The sequence below is a fragment of the Lissotriton vulgaris genome, unplaced genomic scaffold (assembly GCF_964263255.1).
Source record: "Lissotriton vulgaris unplaced genomic scaffold, aLisVul1.2 SCAFFOLD_1175, whole genome shotgun sequence".
Taxonomy (NCBI): domain Eukaryota; kingdom Metazoa; phylum Chordata; class Amphibia; order Caudata; family Salamandridae; genus Lissotriton; species Lissotriton vulgaris.
In genome coordinates, this window is record NW_028252647.1 from 359,045 (window position 1) to 381,575 (window position 22,531).

At 46.6% G+C, this 22,531-nt stretch overlaps 1 protein-coding gene across 1 annotated transcript in view; it reads left to right on the plus strand.

The window, feature by feature from the left end:
* Positions 1–22,531, plus strand: part of MTDH (metadherin) — a 426,299-nt gene that overhangs the window by 84,313 nt on the left and 319,455 nt on the right. The window contains exons 2-3 of the mRNA XM_086951123.1: positions 299–403; positions 15,838–15,919. Coding sequence (XP_086807249.1) covers positions 299–403; positions 15,838–15,919 — 187 coding nt within the window. The remainder of the gene's footprint in view (positions 1–298; positions 404–15,837; positions 15,920–22,531) is intronic.

The window sequence follows — 22,531 nt, forward strand, 5'->3', positions numbered from 1 at the left end:
CTGACAGTGCAATATTCACTTACTAAAATAAGCGTTTTTTTGAAAGGGTATTGTCTGGCTTCTGGGTGGGAGTGCATGTGTGACAAATCATCTGTGGTCAAGTTAAATAGACAAATGGTTCCACCAACATCCACCGAATTAAAAAAGTACAGTCAGTACCTTCCAAATGAGATTGGATTTTATTGTATTTCTAGTATGATTAAACCTATTAGGTAAAGGTTCGTATTTAGCGTTAACTTTTCTTTCATTTTGGTATTCATGCAGTATTCATTAACGTTCTTATTTTTTACTTTCACAGCCTAGTGAGCTGTCTGTCCCTGAGCTGTCCGAGGAGGAAATAATTGAATCCGCTCAAAAAGACACTTTGAAACAAGGACGCGATGCAGAAAAGAAAATCGAGAAGGTATGTTTTAAAGTGCAAAAGTTAGCAGACACCACAATTATGGAATATAGGGTTTGATTTTAGCCAGCTCCCAGTGATATGCCTACAATCCATGGAGAATAATAAAATGAGATGTTTGTTTACTGGTTCTTGCAGATGAGGGGTGTAGCACCAGCCCGCGTGGTTTTAGCTTGAGTCCTCAAGAGAACTTAAAAAAGAAGGTAAGTACTAGCTTGAGGTATCACAGTATTATTCCTCACAATGGTAAAGGATATAGAAGCAAAACGTTGTGGTTTCCTCCTTTCTGAAGACTGCATCAGTGATGGTGTGGGAGATAATAGTTCCCAAAGTATAAAAATATCCAAAGATATTAAGTCCGTACTTCCACTATGTCAGGGGAGGGAGGGATGCAGCTTTGTTTGTTTTTAAGTGTTGGGGTGTGAAGGAGGATGAACTTTAGCATTGCACCTGGTCTGTATGAATGTGCAAAATACTTTCTACACCATATGGCTACATCCGCTACAAAACTCCCACTGACAAGGATTTAGGGGACGTTGGAGCTTTTGTGGTAGTGCAGCAAGTGCATTGTGAAGGCTGTTGAGCTCTGTGGCCGGCCAGATGGCAGCGGACTGCATATAACTTGTGCAACACTAATAATTCAGCAACGCCAAAAACCACAAATGCTACAAGTAAGCTCTTCTATTTTACTAAGGATAAATCTGTGTTAAATCCGACTTAGTGCTACATTGTGAATTTGGATAGACTCCCTCTCCCTGAAGATGGCTGATGATTAGCGAAACTCCCACTTAATAATGTGAGAGCTGGTGTTACACATCTAATGAATGTTTGTCATGGATTGTTAAATTTAATTAAGGATCTATGAGCGAAAGGACTACTTCATGGGTGAACCCAGGGACCTGTAAGGGGTGAAAGAATCCTTCAAGATGTGCGATTTGCCCTGCTTTTGGCCAATTTAAGCAATAAATTACAATACATCTGCTTTACCCTCTGCATGACAATGTTAAGTATTCTTGATAGGAGGCTGCAGTAGTTTTATCCTCAATTATAACGATGGCTAACGATATTACCTATACTACTGAGATTATATCAATTAATGAGAAAGTAAATAAACAGGTGTTCAATGATTTCTATGATTTTTCTTCGCATTGCTGCTTTGATACCATGGCAACAATGGGAGTGGCACTATAATGGCAGTTTGATAAAAACTGAAACCGTTAATACTACTGAAAGTGATACCTAGCTGAAATGTAATCATTAAAGAGGTATTCGCCTGAGTTTCTGATATTAAAATTATATCAAAGTTAAGTGTACATTGTACACAACCCACGGCCAATCGCCAATAAAGGGTCTAGCCACATCCGCAAATAATGAGGGTGGAGATTCCAGATTTAGTTTTCAATAGGTGGTTTTAAAGTGTGCACATGTGTAACCAGGGGTAGAAATAGGCACGTAAATACATGCTTTTTTGCCAGGAAGGAACAGAAACTTCACTTTTTAAACTGTTCATTGAGTTTTAACATATTACAGAGAATGCATTGTTGCATTAAGGCACTTGAGTACATTTCCATCCCATGTGGTGCATCTAGGTCCTCACAGCTAGTTTGACAATAATCATTCCACAGTCTGCTTCTCCTCACACAGCACTCCTGACAACATAGGGTGTTGGAACTCAGCTCTGTGAGTCCTTCCTTGACTCCATCTCAGTAAAGCTGTTGGGGTCCGGGCTCTTTCAGTTCACAACTTCCGCACCACTCTTCCATTAGCCCAGACTCTATCAAACTTGACAGTGCAGCCTCTGGCCCTATAGACCACCTTCTGCACTCTCATGCACCAGAATTTGTTGGAGACCCACTCAGACCATGTGGGGATTGTTATCGCCTCCACTTTAGTATACTATATCCCTCTTGATCATCATAAGTGCCATGATGGAGTAGATGAGCATGTTCCTGCCCAGTGTATGCTTACTGCCTCCTCCAAAGTCCTAACATTACCAGCTGACTGGTGAGTACTACAGGGGAGTCTAAAGCTGAGAAGCTCTTACATCTTACCACCTCCCGGTATTCCTTAATGCATGGCCAGTCCCAAAGGAAATAGATCAAAGTTCCTTCCTGCCACATCCCCTGAAGGATCTGTCTTCATTTGCTTTTCCTGTAGTTCCGTAGTTTGTGGGTGAGGTTCGGTGGTTCCGAACCCGTTCAATAAAGATCGTCGGAAATAGGCGATTTTGGAGTCAGCAGACCGCAAATCACGAGTGTAGTGTGTACAAGTGTTTTCGCATAAATCGATCAATGAGAACACTACGTATTTTAGGATTTCGTTTGAACCTTCGGGTTCCATTTTGTGTACGGCAGCCATTTTGTGTGGTTGCCCTCAAATAGGCCGATGACTGCGGCCGAACGAGTCTTTGGGACACGTACACCTTAGCTGACTTCTGAATGACCTGGCCGAACTGACTCCCTTTCCCGAGGCTGACCTCGCTGAGCCAGTTCCTTGTTAAGCAGCTGGTCAGATAAAGATCAAAGGGTAGGACATGCCGAAGTTTATGGTACACTGCTCCCACCTTTCTATCTTACTTCCAATCTGTTTCTCCTCCTTCACGACATAATCACTGATTTGGGTTGAGGGTTTTATGATGGGTTCGTCCGGCCTGAGCGAACAAGCATTTCTGGTGGGCTGGACAACGGAAAGTGGGATTGTAGTCATACGCTACTTTCAAAATGTCACATTTCTATTGGTCAGTTTTTATGAACCCAATGCTAATTTGGAATGTTGCCTGATGCTTGATTTTTGGCATAAAAGACCATGCTCCGCTCATTGAATTTGTGCAGTCTCTAGCGAACCACCCGTGTGTGCTTCGTAGACCTCTGGTTGCAGCCAATAAACTTTGGTCTTTGACGTCATCAAGAAGTGTCCCGTGTCTGTTTGCCAAGACAGGGGAACTCTAAGGCATTTGGCGGTTTCCCTGACGCCGCTGGGTTCTAAAACCCGGTCCGTCAGTTGGCGCCCAACGTGGGGCGTCTTCAGCACTACCGGTCCAAGCCCGAAGATCGTGGAGAGCTTCGTGTGAAAATTCTGGAGGAAGGCCAACCACTTCATCGACCCCTGTTTGTCGTCGTGGTCCGAAAGTCTTTGCTGCGAGGTTCCCCGCCTTCCGACGGCTACGAAGGACTGCTGCCCTGACTGTCGCCCTGTCTTGGAGCCTTAGACGTTTGTAGAACGAGACGATTGACGGGTCTTCTGGTGACGCCATCGACATTTCAGTTAAGTATGAGTGGAGCGTCTCCTAGTCCTTAGTTTGTTTTGGTATCCCTTTAGTGGATCGCTTTGATTTGGTACCTGCAGGCCCCAAAGCCAAGGGACTCGTGTATTCGCAAGACTATCGTTTTGAGATTTCCCTTGTTGTTTGAAGCTAGACTAGTGAGCAAGATGCCTGGTCTTAGCAAACTTGGAAAGATATTTGGTTGTGGTTGTTCTAAGGATTCCCGGTTAGAGGATTCGTGTCCGGTTCCTCCAATTGGAACTCCTACATATGAATTGTACGTGAAGCATGGTGTGGGCCCTATTAGTTATGAGATCTGGGTAAAGTTTACGAGAAAAGACGGTGTCCTACAGTGGCCCCGTTACGGTAGTTTTGAAGCTGAGATTTTAGACCATCTCGAAGTGAAATTGTTCAAGAAGAAAGCCCGGCCGGCAATGTTTGACTCTTTCCGCATATGGCGCAAAGAAGCCAAACAGAAAGAAATTAAATTAGCGAAGAATAAGCGAGAACGAGGTATGTCAATGGTACAAGCGTATAGGGATAATGAGGAAGAGCAAGAGAGCGAACAGATGCTTAGGGTGAAGAAGTTAGCGGTAGATAGATGCTACCCAGTTTTGCTGCCTAAAGAGCAGGAAGAAAAGAAAGATCTTTCGAAAGATCCTTTAATGTCGCATCTATTGAGTTCGCCACCCCCTTATGCACAGAATGCTACGGCACCACCGCCACCAGTTGTAGTTGTGCAACATCCAGTTGTTGTGCCACCTGTAATTCCTCCACAGCCAGCTCCTCTTCCGTTGGCTACTGTTCCTTTGGCGCAGCCTCCTCAGGGGCCGCCAACTTTGCCTCCCCCTTTGTCTGCTACTCCTACGCCTGTTTATAATACTCCTTCTGTTCCGATTTTGGATTCTTCTATTATTGTTCTGTCTTCCCTTATTCTTCCATCTTCTCCTTCTACTAGACAGCGAATGACTGCTGCAGTTTCTGGTTTCTTTTCTCCTTTGTTGGGACAATTGGGTATGTCTCCAGCTAATGAGCGTAGACAATCACGTAGTCAATTGCCCGATACAGATGAACGTACAGTTTTGGATCACATGGCACGTAGATGGGTTACGTATACCTCCCAGTATTGTCTTGAGGGTGTTATGGATGTTTTCCGGCAATGGAAAGCACCAAAGCAACGGTACGTCTTTGAAATGATGTGTGTGTTCCTCCATGAACAATGGGTTGACGAAGTAGGTAAAGCTCCTGAAGAATTGTATCGTGTACGTTCCGAATTTGCGAAAGGGACCATTGTGAGTCTTCTCGACATTGAGAGAGCAGTTGCGACGTTGTTGTCGTTCCGTAATAACACTCCTTTTGAGCGATTGTTTGAGCCTGATTCGTCAGTTAGGAGAAAAGCGCGTCAATATCCGATGCGTGAGGTTCCTCCGGTGTGGAAGGAAGCAGTTCAGGCTGATGCTGGGTTGGGTATTGTAGCTGCGCCTGCACACTTTCAGCGAGTATGGGTACATGTTCCTTGGAAGCCTGTTGAAGTTTTGGCAACTAAGCAGACTTTATAAAATCCCGCAGGATTTTTGCGCGGATCAGGTAAAGAGCTCACTCAAACTGTGGGTTCGTGCATCATGAATTTAGCAGACATAGACATGTTGTTTGGTAATGTTGTTCCACAGCCTATCTGGAATGTGATTCGACATATGGATCATAATGAATTGGGTGATACATGGGTTAATGTTGTTGCTGCGAATGATAGACAAGTTGGTGGTGCTAAGCCTGAAGATCTGATTGCTCAACTCCATGGTAGGATTATTAACTATATGAAGACTTTGATGCCCGAAGTGCGTGTTAATTGGGACAAGTTGTCTGCATGTAAGCAGAAGAAAGACGAGACTGTGTCCGATTTTTTTCACGCGGTTTGAAGAGACTTTTGTAGATCTTAGTGGTCAGGATATGGCTACCGAGGGTGGCCAGAGATTGTTCGTTGATAAGTTTGTGCATAATTTGCTTCCCGAGTTGTGCACTAAGTTGAAGGATTCCGAGAGTGCTTGGGCCGTTTCTACATCCGCGCAGATTTTAGCTACGGCCCAGTACTATGAAAATAGTCACGAAGATGAGTTAGAGAAAGCGGATAAGAAGACTAAGGAATTGAAGACTAAAGTTCTTCTACAACAAGCTTATCCACCCCGTACTAATAATCAGCGCGATTATCAGCAACCTCAGCAATATTCGAGAAACTCGCAAAGGAACAAGTCTTCTCAATAGCGTTTCCCGTATGGGCCTAATCAGTGTGCGTATTGCAAAGAAGAGGGTCATTACAAAAATAGTCGTCCGGTTTTGTTACAGCGTACGAATGGTGCTTCTGGTGTACGAGGCAGAGGTGCTCAACAGGCGCCTAGAGGTAGAGGTCGCGGACAGAATATGCGTTCTTTGCCTCCACAGAACTCGATGAATAGTTTTGATCAACAGCAAGGTTTGCCTGGTAGGACAGCACAGTACTATATAGATGATTACTATGTTGGAGGTGATGAAGCGAAAGGTAATGATTGTTAGGACAGCCATGGACAAAGAGAGGGTGTTTTCAGTTCCAGTAGATCAGAGTGGACCCTATGTTGAAGTGATTGCATCAGGTGTGTCAGAACCTTTTCTGCTAGATACTGGTGCTATAAAGAGTTCTATTATGCACTCTAAACTCCCTGGTGTACCTTTGTCTGGCTTTGATAATGTTTCTGTAGGTTTTTCTGGCGCCCCCGTTACAAATCCGATTTCTGCTCCATTGTCTCTTTCTGTTGGACCTCGTAAGTTCGAAGCACCCCTTCTTTTGACTACAGGTTGTAATGAGAATCTGTTGGGATTGGATTTATTGAAGAGATTGTATGCGACACTGTATTGTTCTCCGTCAGGAGTACATCTTACCTTGGGTGAGAGTGTGATCTCTCCGATGTACATATCGAAAGATAGTCTTCCACCTGAATTGTCTCCTTTACCAGATTCATTGTGGGCTACTGGTCCGAATGATGTGGGCCTACTGGAAATTCCCCCATATGTTGTGACACTGAAGACGAATGCGAAGTTACCACGCATTCCTCAGTACCGTATCTCGAGTGATGGTGAGTGTGCACTTTTAGCGATTATTTATGATCTGATCGAAAAGGGTGTGATTGAGGAAACGAGAGGTAATGTGTGCAATAGTCCCGTTTTGCCTGTTCTGAAGAGAACTGATTCTTCACAGCCTCCTGTATTTAGGTTTGTCCTCGATCTTCGCGAAGTGAATAAGATTGTTGTTCCACAGTTTCCTGTCGTGCCTGATATCACCGCCTTGGTGACTCTGATTCCGGCTACAGCCACGTGGTTTTTGCTGATTGACTTGAAGAATGCTTTCTTCAGTATCCCGATAGCCATAGAGAGTAGGGATATCTTTGAATTCTCTTTTGGAGGACGAAGTTTCCGCTTTAAGCGCGCTCCTCAAGGCTATTGTGAGAGTCCATCGATCTATAGTCAAGCTTTGAAGACACAACTTGATCTGTTGGTTTTACCTGATGGTGCAGCCCTTATTCAATATGTTGATGACTTGCTAGTTGCCGCTGATACTGAAGAGATTTGTAGGGAAGCCACTTTGTCATTGTTACGCCATTTGTCTGATTTTCATCACAAAGTTTCTCTCTCCAAGTTGCAATATTGTTGACAAGAAGTAACCTACCTAGGTCACCTCTTATCGAAGGAGGGAAGAATTCTCTCTGACCCCAGAGAGAATTCAAGCTATTGCGAAAATGAGTGTGCCTACGACACAGAGAGAAGTACGTGCGTTTTTGGGTATTACGTCGTACTGTAGACAGTGGGTCCCTAATTTTTCTTTGTTAGCGAAGCCTTTGATAGCTCTTACGGTTAAGGATACTCCAAATCCTATTCCTTGGACTGATGAATGTCAAAAGAGCTTTTCTGAATTACGCAATGCGTTGTGTTCGGCTCCTGTGTTGGGTACTCCCGACTACAGTAAGCCTTTCACATTGTCTGTGCACGACAGAGAAGGATGTGCATTGTCAGTGTTGACTCCGCAGTTTGGCGATAAGCAGCGTCCATGTGCTTACTTTTCATCGACCTTAGATCCGGTAGCTAGAGCGTTGCCGAGTTGCTTGAGAGCTACGGCAGCAGCGGCTGTTTCAATTCGACAGTCTGCTGGTTTGGTTATGGACAATACGTTAGTAGTAATGGTTCCACATGCAGTGGATACCTTGTTGAACCGTACGAAGACACAGCATTTAACTAGTCCTCGGTTGTGGGGTTACGATTTGACGTTGTTAGCGAGTCATGTGCACATTAAACGATGCAACACGTTGAATCCAGCCACGTTGTTGCCAATTTCGGTTGAGACAGATATTGAAGAACAACATGATTGTTTTCTGAGCACTGAAGAAGAAACGAAAGGGAGAGTAGACTTAAGAGATACTCCTCTTCAAGAGTGTGATGGTACTTTGTGGGTTGATGGTTCGTGCTTTAGTTGCCGAATGGTGATACGACTGCGGCATATGCTGTTAGGACTTTGCATACGATTGTTGAAGCTGCACGTATTCCACATAATTCAGCACAAGCAGCGGAGTTGATTGCATTAACGAGAGCATGTGTGTTGGCGAAAGGAAAACAAGTGAATGTGTATACTGACAGCCAATATGCCTTTGGCGTGACTCATAGCTTTGGGCGTTTGTGACGTGAACGTGGGTTCTTGACTTCGCATGGAACGAAGATACAGCATGGGCAGTTGGTGAATGAACTTCTTGAAACTCTTATTTTGCCATTGCAAGTAGCGATTGTGAAATGTAGTGCCCATAAGAAAGTTACGGATGATGTTGGTCGCGGAAATGCGTTTGCGGATGAAGTTGTGAAAGAAACTGCGAGGAATATGATGAGTCGAATGTATGTTGCAGGTCCGGCGAGATGGGTTCCAGAGAAGAGTATGTGTGAAGATACGGTTGAGAGCGTGAAATCCATTCAAGCTGAAGCTACTGAGAAAGAGTTGAATGAATGGAGAGAAAGTAAGGGTAGGTTGGATTCGAATGGTTGTTGGACTGATTTGTCTGAGCATCAGAGATGGTTGTTGCCTGACGCGTATGTGCTTGCGGTTGTTACAATGGCTCATGGCATGGCACATATCCGCGTGAAAGGGATTTGTAAGTTGTTGGCTCCGGTTTGGCAGAATGCGGGAATTCCAAAATGTGCAGAGAACTTGGTTAAGAACTGTATGGTGTGTTTGATGTTTAATCCTGGTAAGGGAACTCCAACACCAGCTGGTCATTTTGCTCCTCCTATGTATCCGTTCGAGGCTTTGCAACTAGATTTTATCCACATGGAGAGATGCAACAACTTGAAATATGTTTTAGTGGTTGTTTGCTCCTTTTCTAGATGGGTAGAAGCTTATCCCCTTAAGGACAATACTGCCTTGTCCACAGCGAAAGTTTTGATAAGAGTTTTTCCCTAGATTTGGAATGCTGGGAACTATCTGGAGTGTTTTTTTTTTTTTTTTTTTTTTTTTTTTTTTTTTTGCTGACCAGGTGCCGCGAGCGTGAGGGGTAGGTGTTCCGCCGTTCCAGTGTCTCCATTAAGGTGCATCCAACCTTATAACGCTGGCCTCACGGGAGCATGCTGCGGGGCCTATCCTTAATCCCTTTAGGGTCGCCTAAATAGAGCAGGACCCCTTGGCCCTCTTGTCCTCCGACCCAGCGAGGTTGTATTTGCTTTCTTCATAGAGATTGAGCATTGAGCCCACATTTGTTTTTGTGTAGTACTTTTTTTCTTTTTTGAGGTCCTGACGAATCGCCTTTTGGCGAGAAACATGTTGACCACACTAGGGGGTAGAGTTATTGTTCTGTATACCTTTACGGTCTCTAAACTCCCCTCCCACCCCTTTTAACTAAGGAATCAGCCACGTTATTAAAGTTGGAAGTGGATTGATTACCTTTTTTACTTCTTTCACTCACTATTGCACTGACTACACCTTTCTTCATCCTCACCCACACCCACCATCGGCGAGGAACAAAAGAACCCCGTCAAAAGAGTACCTTTGGGGACTCCGTCAGACATTGCAGCGCCGGTCTGACGAGGGGCAGTGAGCCGATGATGACACCGGACACCCTCTAGTAAGGGTGTGTTTCACGCCTATTACTTTGGGTGTGTGAGGCTCTCTAAGTTCCGACTAGGGAACCCTTCCTTCGCAGCCACGGTATTTACAATACCAACTCCTTGCTCCACACTGTTACACGCTCCCTGGGGAACTTTGTACTCTGCTGTCAGAACTATCTGGAGTGACAATGGGAGTGAATTTGTGGGTCAAGTCATGAAGAGAGTGTGTGAGGGATTAGGTATCCGGCAGAAGTTCCCTGCTGCAAATCATCCCCAATCAGCTGGTTTAGTTGAGTGCTATAATGGCACTTTAAAGCTCAAGTTAGCTCAAATCCAAGCGAGCACTGGTTTACAATGGCCAGATGCTTTGCCTTTAGTGCTTTTGTCCACAAGAATGACTGTGCATTTGAGAATGGGTCTGAGTCCATATGAGGTGGTCTTTGGCCGCCCAGCGAATATTTGGGGTGTGCCAAGGCCAACCAGGTTTAGCGAAATTGAGTACCCTATGTTGCTTGACTACTTGCGCGAACTGACAACAAAATTGCGTGTTTTACACCAACAGGTGCATGATAGCCTACCACAAGCTTCTGAGGATCCAGCCCATGCTATTGAACCTGGAAGTTGGGTGTTTGTCAAGAATTTTCAGCGGAGCAAAAACGATCAGCCCCGCTGGACAGGACCCTACCAAGTGCTACTGTCTACACATTCTGCAGTTCGAGTGCAAGGCAAGAACAACTGGATCCACGGCGTACACTGTAAGGGAGCACAGTTGCCCTTATTGTACGATCAGTGGGTCCAGGAGGGACTTCCAGACTCTGAAACCGAAACTGTTCCACGATTTTTGCCATTCAGCGATGCTCGTCTGATTGGTACGAACTCTGAGAGACAAAGTGACTATCTTTTACAAGAAGCTGTGCCTCCTTTGAATCGATTGAACACTACTGAGCCTGAACTCTTGTTTAAAGATCAAGAATTGCCTGGAAAAAGCCGATATAATTTGCGACCGAGAATCATGGTCAAATAAAAATAAAGTTTTTATGATTTTTCTGTTTGTATGTTAACTCTCCACCGAGGATCTACTCATTTTTGTTTTTCGAACCGCCATCCGGGTTCAGCTGTAGGGTCGCGGTGCCTAAGTCTTTGGAGTGCAAGCCTGAGACACTAGGTCGAAGGTTCTGGTTGGCCTAAGGGAGTTGCCCTGGGTTGACAGAGGCATTCCTTAGCATAGAACACCCTACCATCGCGAGCAGCATATTTAGTTAGGATGGATTTCTTCGAGTTGGAGAGACCTGCAAGGACAATGATTTTTAAAAAGGAGATATGCAAACTGATATCAAAGAAAAGTTTTTTTAATACCGTGTTTATTTTTGCTATTGAGTTTAATGATATTCATAATTGGTTATGTGACATTCTCTTTTAAAGTGACGTTTGTTCCCACTGTGCAACCTACACCTTCACCTACTATTTCTTCTCATTATTTTCATCCTTTGCCTGAACATGAGGTAGTTAGGTGACTGGAATTTGCCAATAATTCCTTTATTCAACTTTTGCACAAACACCAGTTAGTAATGAACACGACAAACTGTTGGATCTGTGGTCTAATGCCCCATACGACTGATAAGGGTATTCCGTACTTAGTTTTGCCTTTTAGTTTAAATGGTTCGATTTGGGCTTGCAGGACGATGTTTATCTATGCCCATAGTGTCTATCCCCAACGTTCACCGAAGAATAGTGCTGTTGCTAGAGGCATAGTCGACATGGTTAAAGGGACTAATGCCGTTGAAACTATTCCGATAGATGAGAAGCAACCATATAGTGGTTGGGATATTACTGGGTATGGAGTTAGTCTGAGTGTTAACCAGCGAGCGAAAAGTTCTCCACCGATTTGGATAGTGCCCCATCAGGGTCGCTATTGTCTGCAGGGTAATGGCAAGAATCCGAGAGCTCAGTTAGGGTATTTACATCTCAGTCTTCCCCAGCATTCTTAGCTGCTAAGGGTGCCTACTTTGTTTGCTTTGACAAAGCGTATACATGGTTGCCCCCTGATATTTAGGGCAAATGTTTTGTTTCTTTCCTGTTGCCTCCCACTTTTACAGCTGCGGCAGATTACCATAAGACGAGAGTTGCTAGAGGTGTCTTTAGCCAAGAAGACACTTCAGGGTAAGAGTTGGGAGATTTCTTTAAGGGTTTTTCAGCCGTTCTGGGGACCGATGGCTAACAGCAGGAATATTCGCCAGTTGACGAGAGTGGTTGAGTCCACCATAGTCGAAACTGCCAGTGCCCTTAGTAACTTGACTGCTGAGCTCCATTCGGATAGGCTTATGACACTTCAAAATAGAGTTGCCCTTGATGTCATACTAGCAGATCGAGGTGGAGTATGTAAACTGATTCAATCGAGCTGCTGCATTTTCATTCCAGACAACGCTCCATCAGTCTTCCAGGCCATTTCCAAGCTACATAAGATCTCCGATTCTGGCCATTTGGACAAAGGAGATTGGTCGTTGATGGGATGGTTATGGGGATTGACATCCACTTGGGGTTGGAAGATTTTGATGGTCATTGGGATGGTCTTAGCTATCCTTTTCCTGTTCTGTCTATGTGTACAGTGTGCTCCTACTATTTGTGGCCTCTGTGCTACTTCGTGTGCAAGGAGACCTGTCCAGAGAGATGTACTAAGTAATAGGATGATGCTACAGCAACATATCGGTGATCTGATGAATATAGATCCAGATTCAGATTGACATGGGTTTGGGTCTGTTGCCTATGTAAGGGCAAAAGGAGGGTCTGTAGTTCCGTAGTTTGTGGGTGAGGTTCGGTGGTTCCGAACCCGTTCAATAAAGATCGTCGGAAATAGACGATTTTGGAGTCGGCATACCGCAAATCACGAGTGTAGTGTGTACGAGTGTTTTCTTATAAATCGATCCATGAGAACACTACGTATTTGAGGATTTCGTTTGAACCTTCGGGTTCGATTTTGTGTACGGCAGCCATTTTGTATATTTGCCCTCACATAGGCCGATGACTGCGGCCGAACGAGTCTTTGGGACACGTACACCTTAGCTGACTTCTGAATGACCTGGCCGAACTGACTCCCTTGCCCGAGGCTGACCTCGCTGAGCCAGTTCCTTGTTAAGCAGCTGGTCAGATAAAGATCAAAGGGTAGGACATGCTGAAGTTTATGGTACACTGCTCCCACCTTTCAATCTTACTTCCAATCTGTTTCTCCTCCTTCCTTTACGACATAATCACTGATTTGGGTTGAGGGTTTCATGATGGGTTTGTCTGGCCTGAGCGAACAAGCATTTCTATTGGGCTGGACAACGGAAAGTGGGATTGTCTTCATACGCTACTTTCAAAATGTCACATTTCTATTGGTCAGTTTGTATGAACCCAATGCTAATTTGGAATGTTGCCTGAGGCTTGATTTTTGGCATAAAAGACCATGCTCCGCTCATTGAATTTGTGCAGTCTCTAGCGAACCACCCGTGTGTGCTTCGTAGACCTCTGTTCCTGGTTGCAGCCAATAAACTTTGGTCTTTGATGTCATCAAGAAGTGTCCCGTGTCTCTGTTTGCCAAGACAGGGGCACTCTAAGGCATTGGGCGGTTTCCCTGAAGCCGCTGGGTTCTAAAAGCCGGTCCTTCATCCCCATCTTGTATAGTCTAATTCTTGTGTAGTATATGCCTTGTGGATGATTTTAAGCTGGTCAAGCCTGAATGGCCACCTTCCAGGGATATCTACATGCCTCCCCAAGTCTTGTTCCTGTTCCTTCTGCAGTGCATCGAGGGGGAACATGCTATGTATGAGCAAAGTGGAGTATATTTGCGAGACTGCATAGCAATGTGGAGTTTCTGTGAAACCCTATGTCTATAGAGTGGGACCCCCAGTATTCGATACTCCAAAGGCATCTCCTGAACATCACCTAGGAGATCCCCTTATCCCAGCAGCTTATGCTTTAGCTCCACATAGTGACTAAAGTGGCTCTCTGTCAGTTTGAAATTTACCTGCAGTTTGGGGAATCGTATCTCTCCATCCTGCCATGTCACCTAGCTTCGAAATACCTAGTAAGTCTCATTTCCTATGGCCCTAGACCTGTTGCAGGTGTGCCAGTTGAGCAGAGTTTCCATGCCGCGGTCTTGAGCGTCACCTGGTCTTTCCACCAAGTGGCCATTGTTGCTTTTTGCCAGTTCTTAACCACCGCTGCAGTCTGTCCAACAGTCTGACCCCACCCTTCCCATACAGGTATCTATATTGCCCTAATCCATAGCCCTTTTGTCGGCATATGCCGTTGGCTCCTGCTGCAGCGCTTTTACCCATTTATTGATAAACAGCACCTGGGCCCCTGATAGTACAATCACAAGTTTGGTCGGGCACCCCACCATCTACCAGCTTGCGAGTCAAAGTTTAAAGTGCAATCTGGGGTGCTCATCTATCCCATAGTAACTGTCTTTTTCCTCATCTATGTCCAGGTATAATGTATCCGGGATCTCAAATGGGGTTCACAGTACATATAGAAACTTGGGCAGGTAGATGATCTTGTATAAGGATGCTCAGCCTAACATGGGCATTGGGAGTTTAAACCAGTGGGCCACTACCCCTTTATAGTTGCTTTAGGCTTCCCTGAAGGAACCTACCCCTCTGCGCTGTAATATATACACCAGATACCTGAAGCTATTCTATTCCCGTTTGAATTTATTCTCCCAGCTGCTGGGTATAGGCCAGTCAGTCAATGGAAACATAATAGGTTTGTACCATTTAATATGACCCGGTGCATTCGCCAGATATGTCGGCTAGAAAGAATTTGGGTGATTGAGGTCTCAGGGTCTTTCAAATCTAGGAGTATGTAGTCTGCTAACAATGAAATCGCATCATCCCCGTCCTCGCCAGGGGTTCTATCACCATCTTGAATAACAGACTAGGGCGCACCCTTGTCTGGTATCCTTGCCCAACTGGAACTCATCCAACTTTATCCTGTTGACCCTGACTCTAGTTAGATGCTTGCAGTACAGGAACTTAACCCATCCTGGGAATGACTGAGTGAAGTTCATCTTCTGTAAGCCGGCCAAGATGTAAAGCTACTCGACGCCTTCCTGGCTTCAGGTGATAAAACCGCTGGACCCCCAATCAGGTTTCTATGTGCCAAGCTCCTGTAGACGTGCCTCATCTTATTCTGCATTGCTCTGTATGGCATAAAGGCCGAATGATCTGGGTCAATTAATGCATCCACCTGTCTCGGTAGTCTGTTTGCCAATACCTTTACCAGAAGCTTGGTTTCTGTGTTGAGAAGGCAGATCAGCCTATAGGAGACACATTTTTCCGGCGGTATCCCCTCCTATATACGAATGTCAGCCGGTCTCAAGTCTCTGGGTAATATACTCCTCTCTTGACTTCCTTAAACATAGAGCACTTGGGACTCATGATTCTGGAATTCACCACTTTAAAGAATTCAAGAGGGAATCCATTTGGGCCTTGGGATTTCTGACTCTTAACTGAGACAGAGCTTCAGAAAGCTCTTTATGATATCCCCCTCCAACTCTCTTCTGACCACCTCCTCAAATTAGGAAACTAGAAACTTTACTTTGGTTCTGATTAAAGGAGGTCAAAGAAGGTTCTCTGAACAGCAGTTAAGACAGTTTATTAATATATTCTGGAACCATCAGAGCCTCTAGAAATAGCAACCTTGAAGAGGAACAGACTTGAAAGAGCCGCAAAACAGGTGCACTTGGAAAAGCAAATGACCAATATGTAGGTAGCGATTTCCTGACTAGATGACAAATGTCTAAATTATCTATTTTTGATGTAGTACACTCAGATTTTAAGATGTGCAGAACTAATACATTTTCTTTGCTTTTCATAAATGTACCTAGTGTTTTTAATGTGATATTTTTAGCTCACTGGACAGTGATAGGAAAAGCAGTTTTTCTATTGTAATGAGATTGTGCAAGTTTGCCTTCTTTACATTTAAAGAGCTGCAATGAGCTGTAGCATGCAATTAATTTATGGCAGTGTCTGTTTACGTTTCGAAGTGAAATGTGAACTAACCTATTTCTATACTGACTTTTTTTAAGCCTAAGAAGAAGAAGAAAACCAAGTCGGACCTGAAGCAAGGGCAGTTTACATCCAGCTTAGATGGAAAGGAGTTTGAAGAAGGTATGAAAGCCTATTTTTTGGTGCATCTTGCTTTGTTGGTACAAAGTAACAGGTTAACATTTTTCATAAAAGCATTGACTCTTTTTACCATTCTCGCCCAGTATTTAGGTCTGAGCTTGAGACCACTTTGGCTGTGTATTCTGATGTATGTAATCAATAAAAAACATAGCATAAAATATTACAAATATATGGAGGGGCTTTCGATCAGCCAACTTAGCCCTAGTTTGTTGGCATTCGTTCTCATCTTGCATAACCAGATCTATAGAGTGGACTAAGGGTTATATCTCTTATTCATTGTCTTTCTTGCCATTCTCATTCAAATTTTAATCCACCTGAAAAATGGGTATTCATGAGCAGCGTTGAGTGAGGGCATGCCTGTTTTCTGTGTCGGCATTAGGAATTGAAAGAAGTGTTATCCAGTATAACGGGTGTCTTTCATAGATTCACATGCCTGAATCATTCCCCGTCGTTTGAATGGGAGTCCCCGGTATATAAATAAAGTAATGTTCTATAGACATATGGAGAAATAGGCCTATAGGCCTCACATTAGTAACATATCAATGTCCTTTTGTAAAAAGGACCAAACTCTAGAAAAAGAGCCAATCAGCTGCCACCTCCCTCTGGCATCCTCCTGGAAGGATCCTCAGTCCCTCAGATTTTCTACCGCACGTTGTGCTAAGGGAGTCTCCTCTGCTCAGGTTTGTTTCTTCACAACTGGTTTCCAGTGTTTTGGGATATTTTTCTCCTGTTTCTTTAGTGACTACTTGAGAATATGGCTGACGCACCAAAAAAGGGTCTTTTTAGATCCTGTGGTTCTTGTGGAAAGAAAAGGCTACATATTGATGACCAGCATAAAGACTGCCTGTATCCAGACCATTCTGCTGAGGACTGCAAGGTATATCATACCTTTTCGACTAAAACCCTCAAGGACCGTGAAGGACTCCTCTTAATTTGGCTCCAGAGGCTGAAGGACAGAGACCACCTTGATTCCTCTGAGGAGAGTAAAGGTTCTTCAGTCTCTTCAAAATTATCTCTGAAGAGACCAAGTGTGGCTTCTCCTAGCTCTATGGCTCCTCCTCAAAAGAAGACATCAAAAAAGTAGAGGGCAGACTAACAGTTCCTACCTGTCTGGAATTCCATCACAACAGACAAGTGGGTAAGACTGGGGTGACTACGTCATTCCCTCTCCCGCATCTCCAGTGCCCTCGCCCGCGGATTCACCACAAGGCGACATTGGAGGGTTCTTTAATGTGGTTGAGAGGGCTGCTCAATGTTTTAAGATCGCGATGGTCTCTCAAGAACAAGACTGCTTCTTGTATGACTTCAAAGAACCTCTCAAAAAAGCAGTTAGGTCAATACCTATGATCGATTATCTATGGACCCAGATCATGCAAAACCCCGCCTCTGTATCTCCAGTGATTTCCTCTGTTGGACAAGAAGTATAGAGCGCCTGATACTGCACTGGCCTTTTTGACGGGACATCCCAAACCGGATTCATTGGTAAAGCAGGCGGCCCAGAAAAACTCCAGGAATCCTTCAGCCCCTTTATCGGCTCCTCCTGAAAGGAAGAAGATTGGACAACATTGGGAAAAGGTTTTCCTCAATGTCAGCGATGAGTGAAGGCTGGAAATGCCTTAGCGCTCTTGAGACGCTATAATAGGCAATTATGGGCAGATTTAGCCCCATATCTGTCAGTTACCAGATACGTCTAAGGAGGAGGTGAAGAACATTCTGCAAGAGGGTGAAACATCGGCGTCAGAAATTATAGACTGTGCAATGAGTAGCGCTACGACAAGGTTCCGCCAGTTGGCAGGAGCAGCAGTCTTGCTACGCCAGGGGTGGCTGAAAGCAACTTCGTTCCGCCCTGAGGTGAAAGCTAAGATATTGGACATGCCTTATGATGGCCAGTTACTATTCGGCTCCAAAATTGATGAAGCACTACAGAATATTAAAAAGGACACGGACACGGCGTGAGCTTTGGGCACTCTCCAGTACAAGAACCAGCCCTTTCGTGGAAATAGAGTAAGAGGACAGTTTTCTTATTGAGGAAATTTTCAATACAGGTCTTCATACTAGTCAGGCCAGAGTCTACCCCAATATCAACAGCGCAAACAACAGAATCCGCAATCTTCTTATGCCAGGTAGTCCTTTTAGGGTAAAGGACAACGAAAAAACAACGGACGTAGACAATGACATGTTTATTCAGCCAGCCCAGACTTCATTTTCACTCATTAAAAATTGGAGGAAAGATTACCCACTTCTTGAAAAATTGGAAAATGATTACCACGGACTGTTGGGTTCTTCAATTAGTGCAAATCTCGACTATTCTATGGATTTCATGCAAATCCCTCCCCAAACTGCTCCCCGCCCAATGCATCACAAAAATCTACAGCTACTTCTGCAAGAGATCTCTATTATGCTCCATAAAGGAGCAATAGAGAAGGTACCTCCATCTCAAAGAGGAAAGGGATTTTATTCCCGCTTCTTTTTAATTCAGAAGAAAGAGAAGAAGTGGAGACAGATTTTGGACCTCAGGGCGCTCAACAAATTCCTGAAGAAGCACTAACTGTTCTAGTGGCATCAAAGAAGGCCTTGATGGTCCGCCTTTTCAAGTCCCTTCTGGGAATGATGTCATCGTGTATCCTCCTGATTCCTCACTGTCTTTTTCGGATGCGACCTCTACAGGAGGCACTCTCAAAGCAGTGGGTCCAATGCACAGGGTCATTCGACGACCTCATAAAAGTGACTCCCCAGATAGTCAAAGCCCTGCAATGGTGGATGTCATCTCGAAACCTTTCTCAAGGCTTGACATTCCTACTTCCAGCTGCTCCTCATATTATCACAACAGATGCCTCCTTGGACGGTTGGGGAGCTTTTCTGCAAGAACTGCGGATAAGCGGGAAGTGGTCTTCCTTGGAGAGAGGACTTCATATCAATCTCCTCGAACTGCGGGCAGTCTTCCTGGCCCTTCAGACTTTTCTTCCAAGAATCAAGAATTCCCTTGTGCTCGTCCGGACAGAAAACACCACGACGATGCACTACCTCAACAGGCACTCACTAATACTCTCTCGCAAGTCGAAGAGAATCTGGAACTGGCTAATCACAAACAAGATGTCTCTTTGGGCGGAGTACGTCCCAGGCATGGAAAATTTACTCGCCGACTCATTGAGCAGACAGAAGACAACATCTCACGAGTGGGAACTGGATCAGGAGATCCTCAACCAAATCTTTTTGCGATGGGGCACTCCACAGATCGACCTATTCGCCACAAGATCCAACGCCAAATGCCCACACTTTGCAAGTTGGCATCCCCAGTCAGGGTCTCTAGGGAATGCATTTTTGATCGCATGGTGCAACGTCTTTGCGTACGCCTTTCCGCCATTCCCGATGCTTCCCAGAGTCCTCAGGAAACTAAAAGCGGAGCCTTGTACTCTCATTTTAATAGGCCCAGACTTGGCCACGGTAACATTGGTTCACGGAACTCCACCGCCGATCCGCCTGAAACAGTGTCCATCTCTGCTCACGATGAGCAACATACAAGTCCAACATCCGAATCTGGCATCTCTCAGGTTAGCCGCCTGGCTCCTGAGTTCAGAGAGCTTCAGAATTTGAATATTCCACCTGATTGTAGAGCCATCCTAGCTCGAGCACGTGCAGATAGCACCAATAAAACATACTCTTTGAAATGGAAGAGGTTTTGCGTTGGGTGTAAAAATCGAGGAATACACCAATCAATCAATTACGGCATTTATAAAGCGCGCTACTCACCCGGGAGGGTCTCAAGGCGCTGGGGGAAGGGGTGTATTACTGCTCGAACAGCCAGGTCTGGAGCTGCTTTCTGAAGGAGAGATGGTCTTGGGTTCGCCGAAGGTGGGTGGGGAGGGAGTTCAGGTCTTGGCTGCCAGGTAGGAGAAGGATCTTCCTACGGCGGTGGCTCTGCGGATGCGTGAAACGGTGGCGAGGGCGTGGCTGGTCGATCGTAGCTGGCGGATGGGTGTGTAGAAGGTCATGCGGTCGTTGAGGTACTTGGGGCCTAGGTCGTGGAGAGCCTTGTGTGCGTGGGTGAGGAGTCTGAACGTGATTCTCTTGCTGACGGGGAGCCAGTGCAGGTCTCTCAGGTGACCGGTGATGTGGCTGTGTCAAGGGATGTCCAGGATGAGTCGTGCGGAGGCGTTCTGGCTGCGTTGGAGTCTTTTTTGAAGTTTGGCTGTGGTTCCGGGGTAGAGGGTGTTCCCGTACTCCAGTCGGCTGATGACGAGTGCCTCGGTAACGGTCTTCTTTGTTTCAGTGGGGATCCATCTGAAGATCTTGCGGAGCATGCGCAGGGTGTTGAAGTATGAAGATGAGACGGCGTTGACTTGTCTGGTCATCGACAGGGAGGAGTCCAGGATGAAGCCCAGGTTGCGTGCGTGGTCCGTTGGCTTGGAAGCGGTGCCCAGGGCCGGGGGCCACCAGGAGTCGTCCCAGGCGAAGGGTGATGATCCCAGGATGAGGACTTCCGTCTTGTCTGAGTTCAGTTTAAGGCGGCTGTTCCTCATCCAGTTGGCGACGTCTTTCATCCCTTCGTGTAGGTTGGCTCTGGCGGTGGTGGGGCCGTTGGTGAGGGAGAGGATCAGCTGGGTGTCGGTGTAGGAGATGATGTTGAGGTCGTGTTGGCGTGCGATGGCTGCGAGGGGGCTCATGTAGACGTTGAAGAGGGTTGGACTGAGGGAAGATCCTCGTGGTACGCTGCAGATGACTTCGGTGGCCTCGGATCTGAACGGGGGGAAGGCGGACTCTCTGGGTTCTTCCGGCGAGGAACGAGATGATCCACTCCAGTGCTTTCTTTCGGATTCCGATGTTGCTGAGGCGCTTCACTAGGGTGTGGTGGCAGACGGTTTCGAACGCCGCAGAGAGGTCCAAGAGGATGAGGGCCGCTGTTTCTCCGTTGTCGATCAGGGTTCTGATGTCGGTGGCTGCGATAAGGGCGGTCTCGGTGTTGTGGTTGGTCCGAAACCCGGACTGCGAGGGGTCGAGGGATCCGTTCGTCTCGAGGAAGGTGGCAAGCTGTCTGTTGACGGTCTTCTCGATGACTTTTGCCGGACAAGGAAGGAGCGAGATGGGACGGTAGTACTTGAGGTCGGTGGAGTCCGCCGTTGGTTTCTTCAGGAGGGCGGTAAGCTCGGCGTGCTTCCAGCTTTCCGGGAAGGTGGCAGTGTGGAAGGAGGCGTTGGTGTCCCGGAGATGGGGTGCGATGATGGTGTCGGCTTTGTTGAAGACGTGGTGTGGGCAGGGGTCGGTTGGTGATCCGGAGTGGATGGAGTTCATCGTGCGGGTGGTGTCCTCGATGCTGATCGGGGTCCAGTTGCAGAGGGTGGTGGTGGCGGGCGTTGGTTCGGTGATAGGGTGCGTGGTCTGTGCGTCAAAGCTGTTGTGTATGTCGGTGATCTTGCGGTGGAAGAACGCGGCGAGTGAGTTGCATAGGTCTTGCAAGGGCGTGATGCCGGTGCGGCAGTTCTTCTGGGATTCCTTGAGTTCGTCGGTGAACCAGGGGGTTTCTTGCTGCCGGGTCTGCTGGGAGGGTTCTTAAGTGGTGTGAGGTCGTTGGCGCAGGCAGTCAGCCACTTGGTGAGGTTGCTGGCTGCTTCGTTGGGGTCCGTTGTGATGGTGGGAGTGTTCTGGCTGAGGGAGGCGGTGAGCTGCTCGGCGGTGATCTTGCTCCAGCTCTGGCGGGGAACCTGTTGCGGGTGGTGGTGGGTTGTAGTTTTTCTGAAGCTGAAGTGGACGCAGCTGTGGTCGGTCCAGTGGAGTCCGGTAGCGTGGCTGAAGGAGATGTGCTTGCTGGATGAGAAGACGGGGTCGAGCGTGTGACCGGCGTAGTGGGGTGGGAGTGTTCACCAGTTGCTTGAGTCCGAGGTTGGCGAGGTTGTCCAGCAGGGCGGTGGTGTTTCTGTCGTTGTTGTTCTCCAGGTGGAAGTTGAGGTCCCCTAGGAGGATGTAGTCGGCGGAGGGCAGGGCGTGCGGGCTGATGAAGTCTGCGATGTCTTCGCTGAATTGTGTGCGTGGTCCCGGGGGTCTGTAGATGAGGGTGCCTCGGAGGGTGGTCTTGGGGTCAGTGTGTATCTGGAAGTGCAGGTGTTCGGCGGCGGCGAAGGTTTCGTCCGAGTTAGTCGAGATGCGGATGGTGTTCTTGTGTACGAAGGCGATGCCACCTCCTGTCTGGTTGACGCGGTCCTTCCGGGTGATCTTGTATCCATCCGGGATGGGTGTGGCGATGTCGGGCGCTGAGAAGGCGTTCATCCAGGTTTCGGTGAGGAAGGCGACGTCCGGTGCTGTCGCGTCGAGCAGGTACCAGAGTTCCACGGCTTGCCTGTGGACGGAGCGGGTGTTCAGCAGGATGCACTTCAGGTGGTTGCTGCTGGTGTTCGATTTGGCGGGGGTGGTGCAGTTCCGGAGGCAGGTGAATCGGCAGGCTTGGCAGGTGAAGGGTCCGTGGGTTCTATTCGGGGTGGCTCGGTAGCAGGTAGGGTTCCTGCCGGCATTGAGTGCGTTGAGGGTGGCGGTGTCGTAGGTCCGTCGGGTAGTCTTGCATTGGCGGGGGCCAGGGGTCCTGGCGCTAGGCGCGGATGGGTG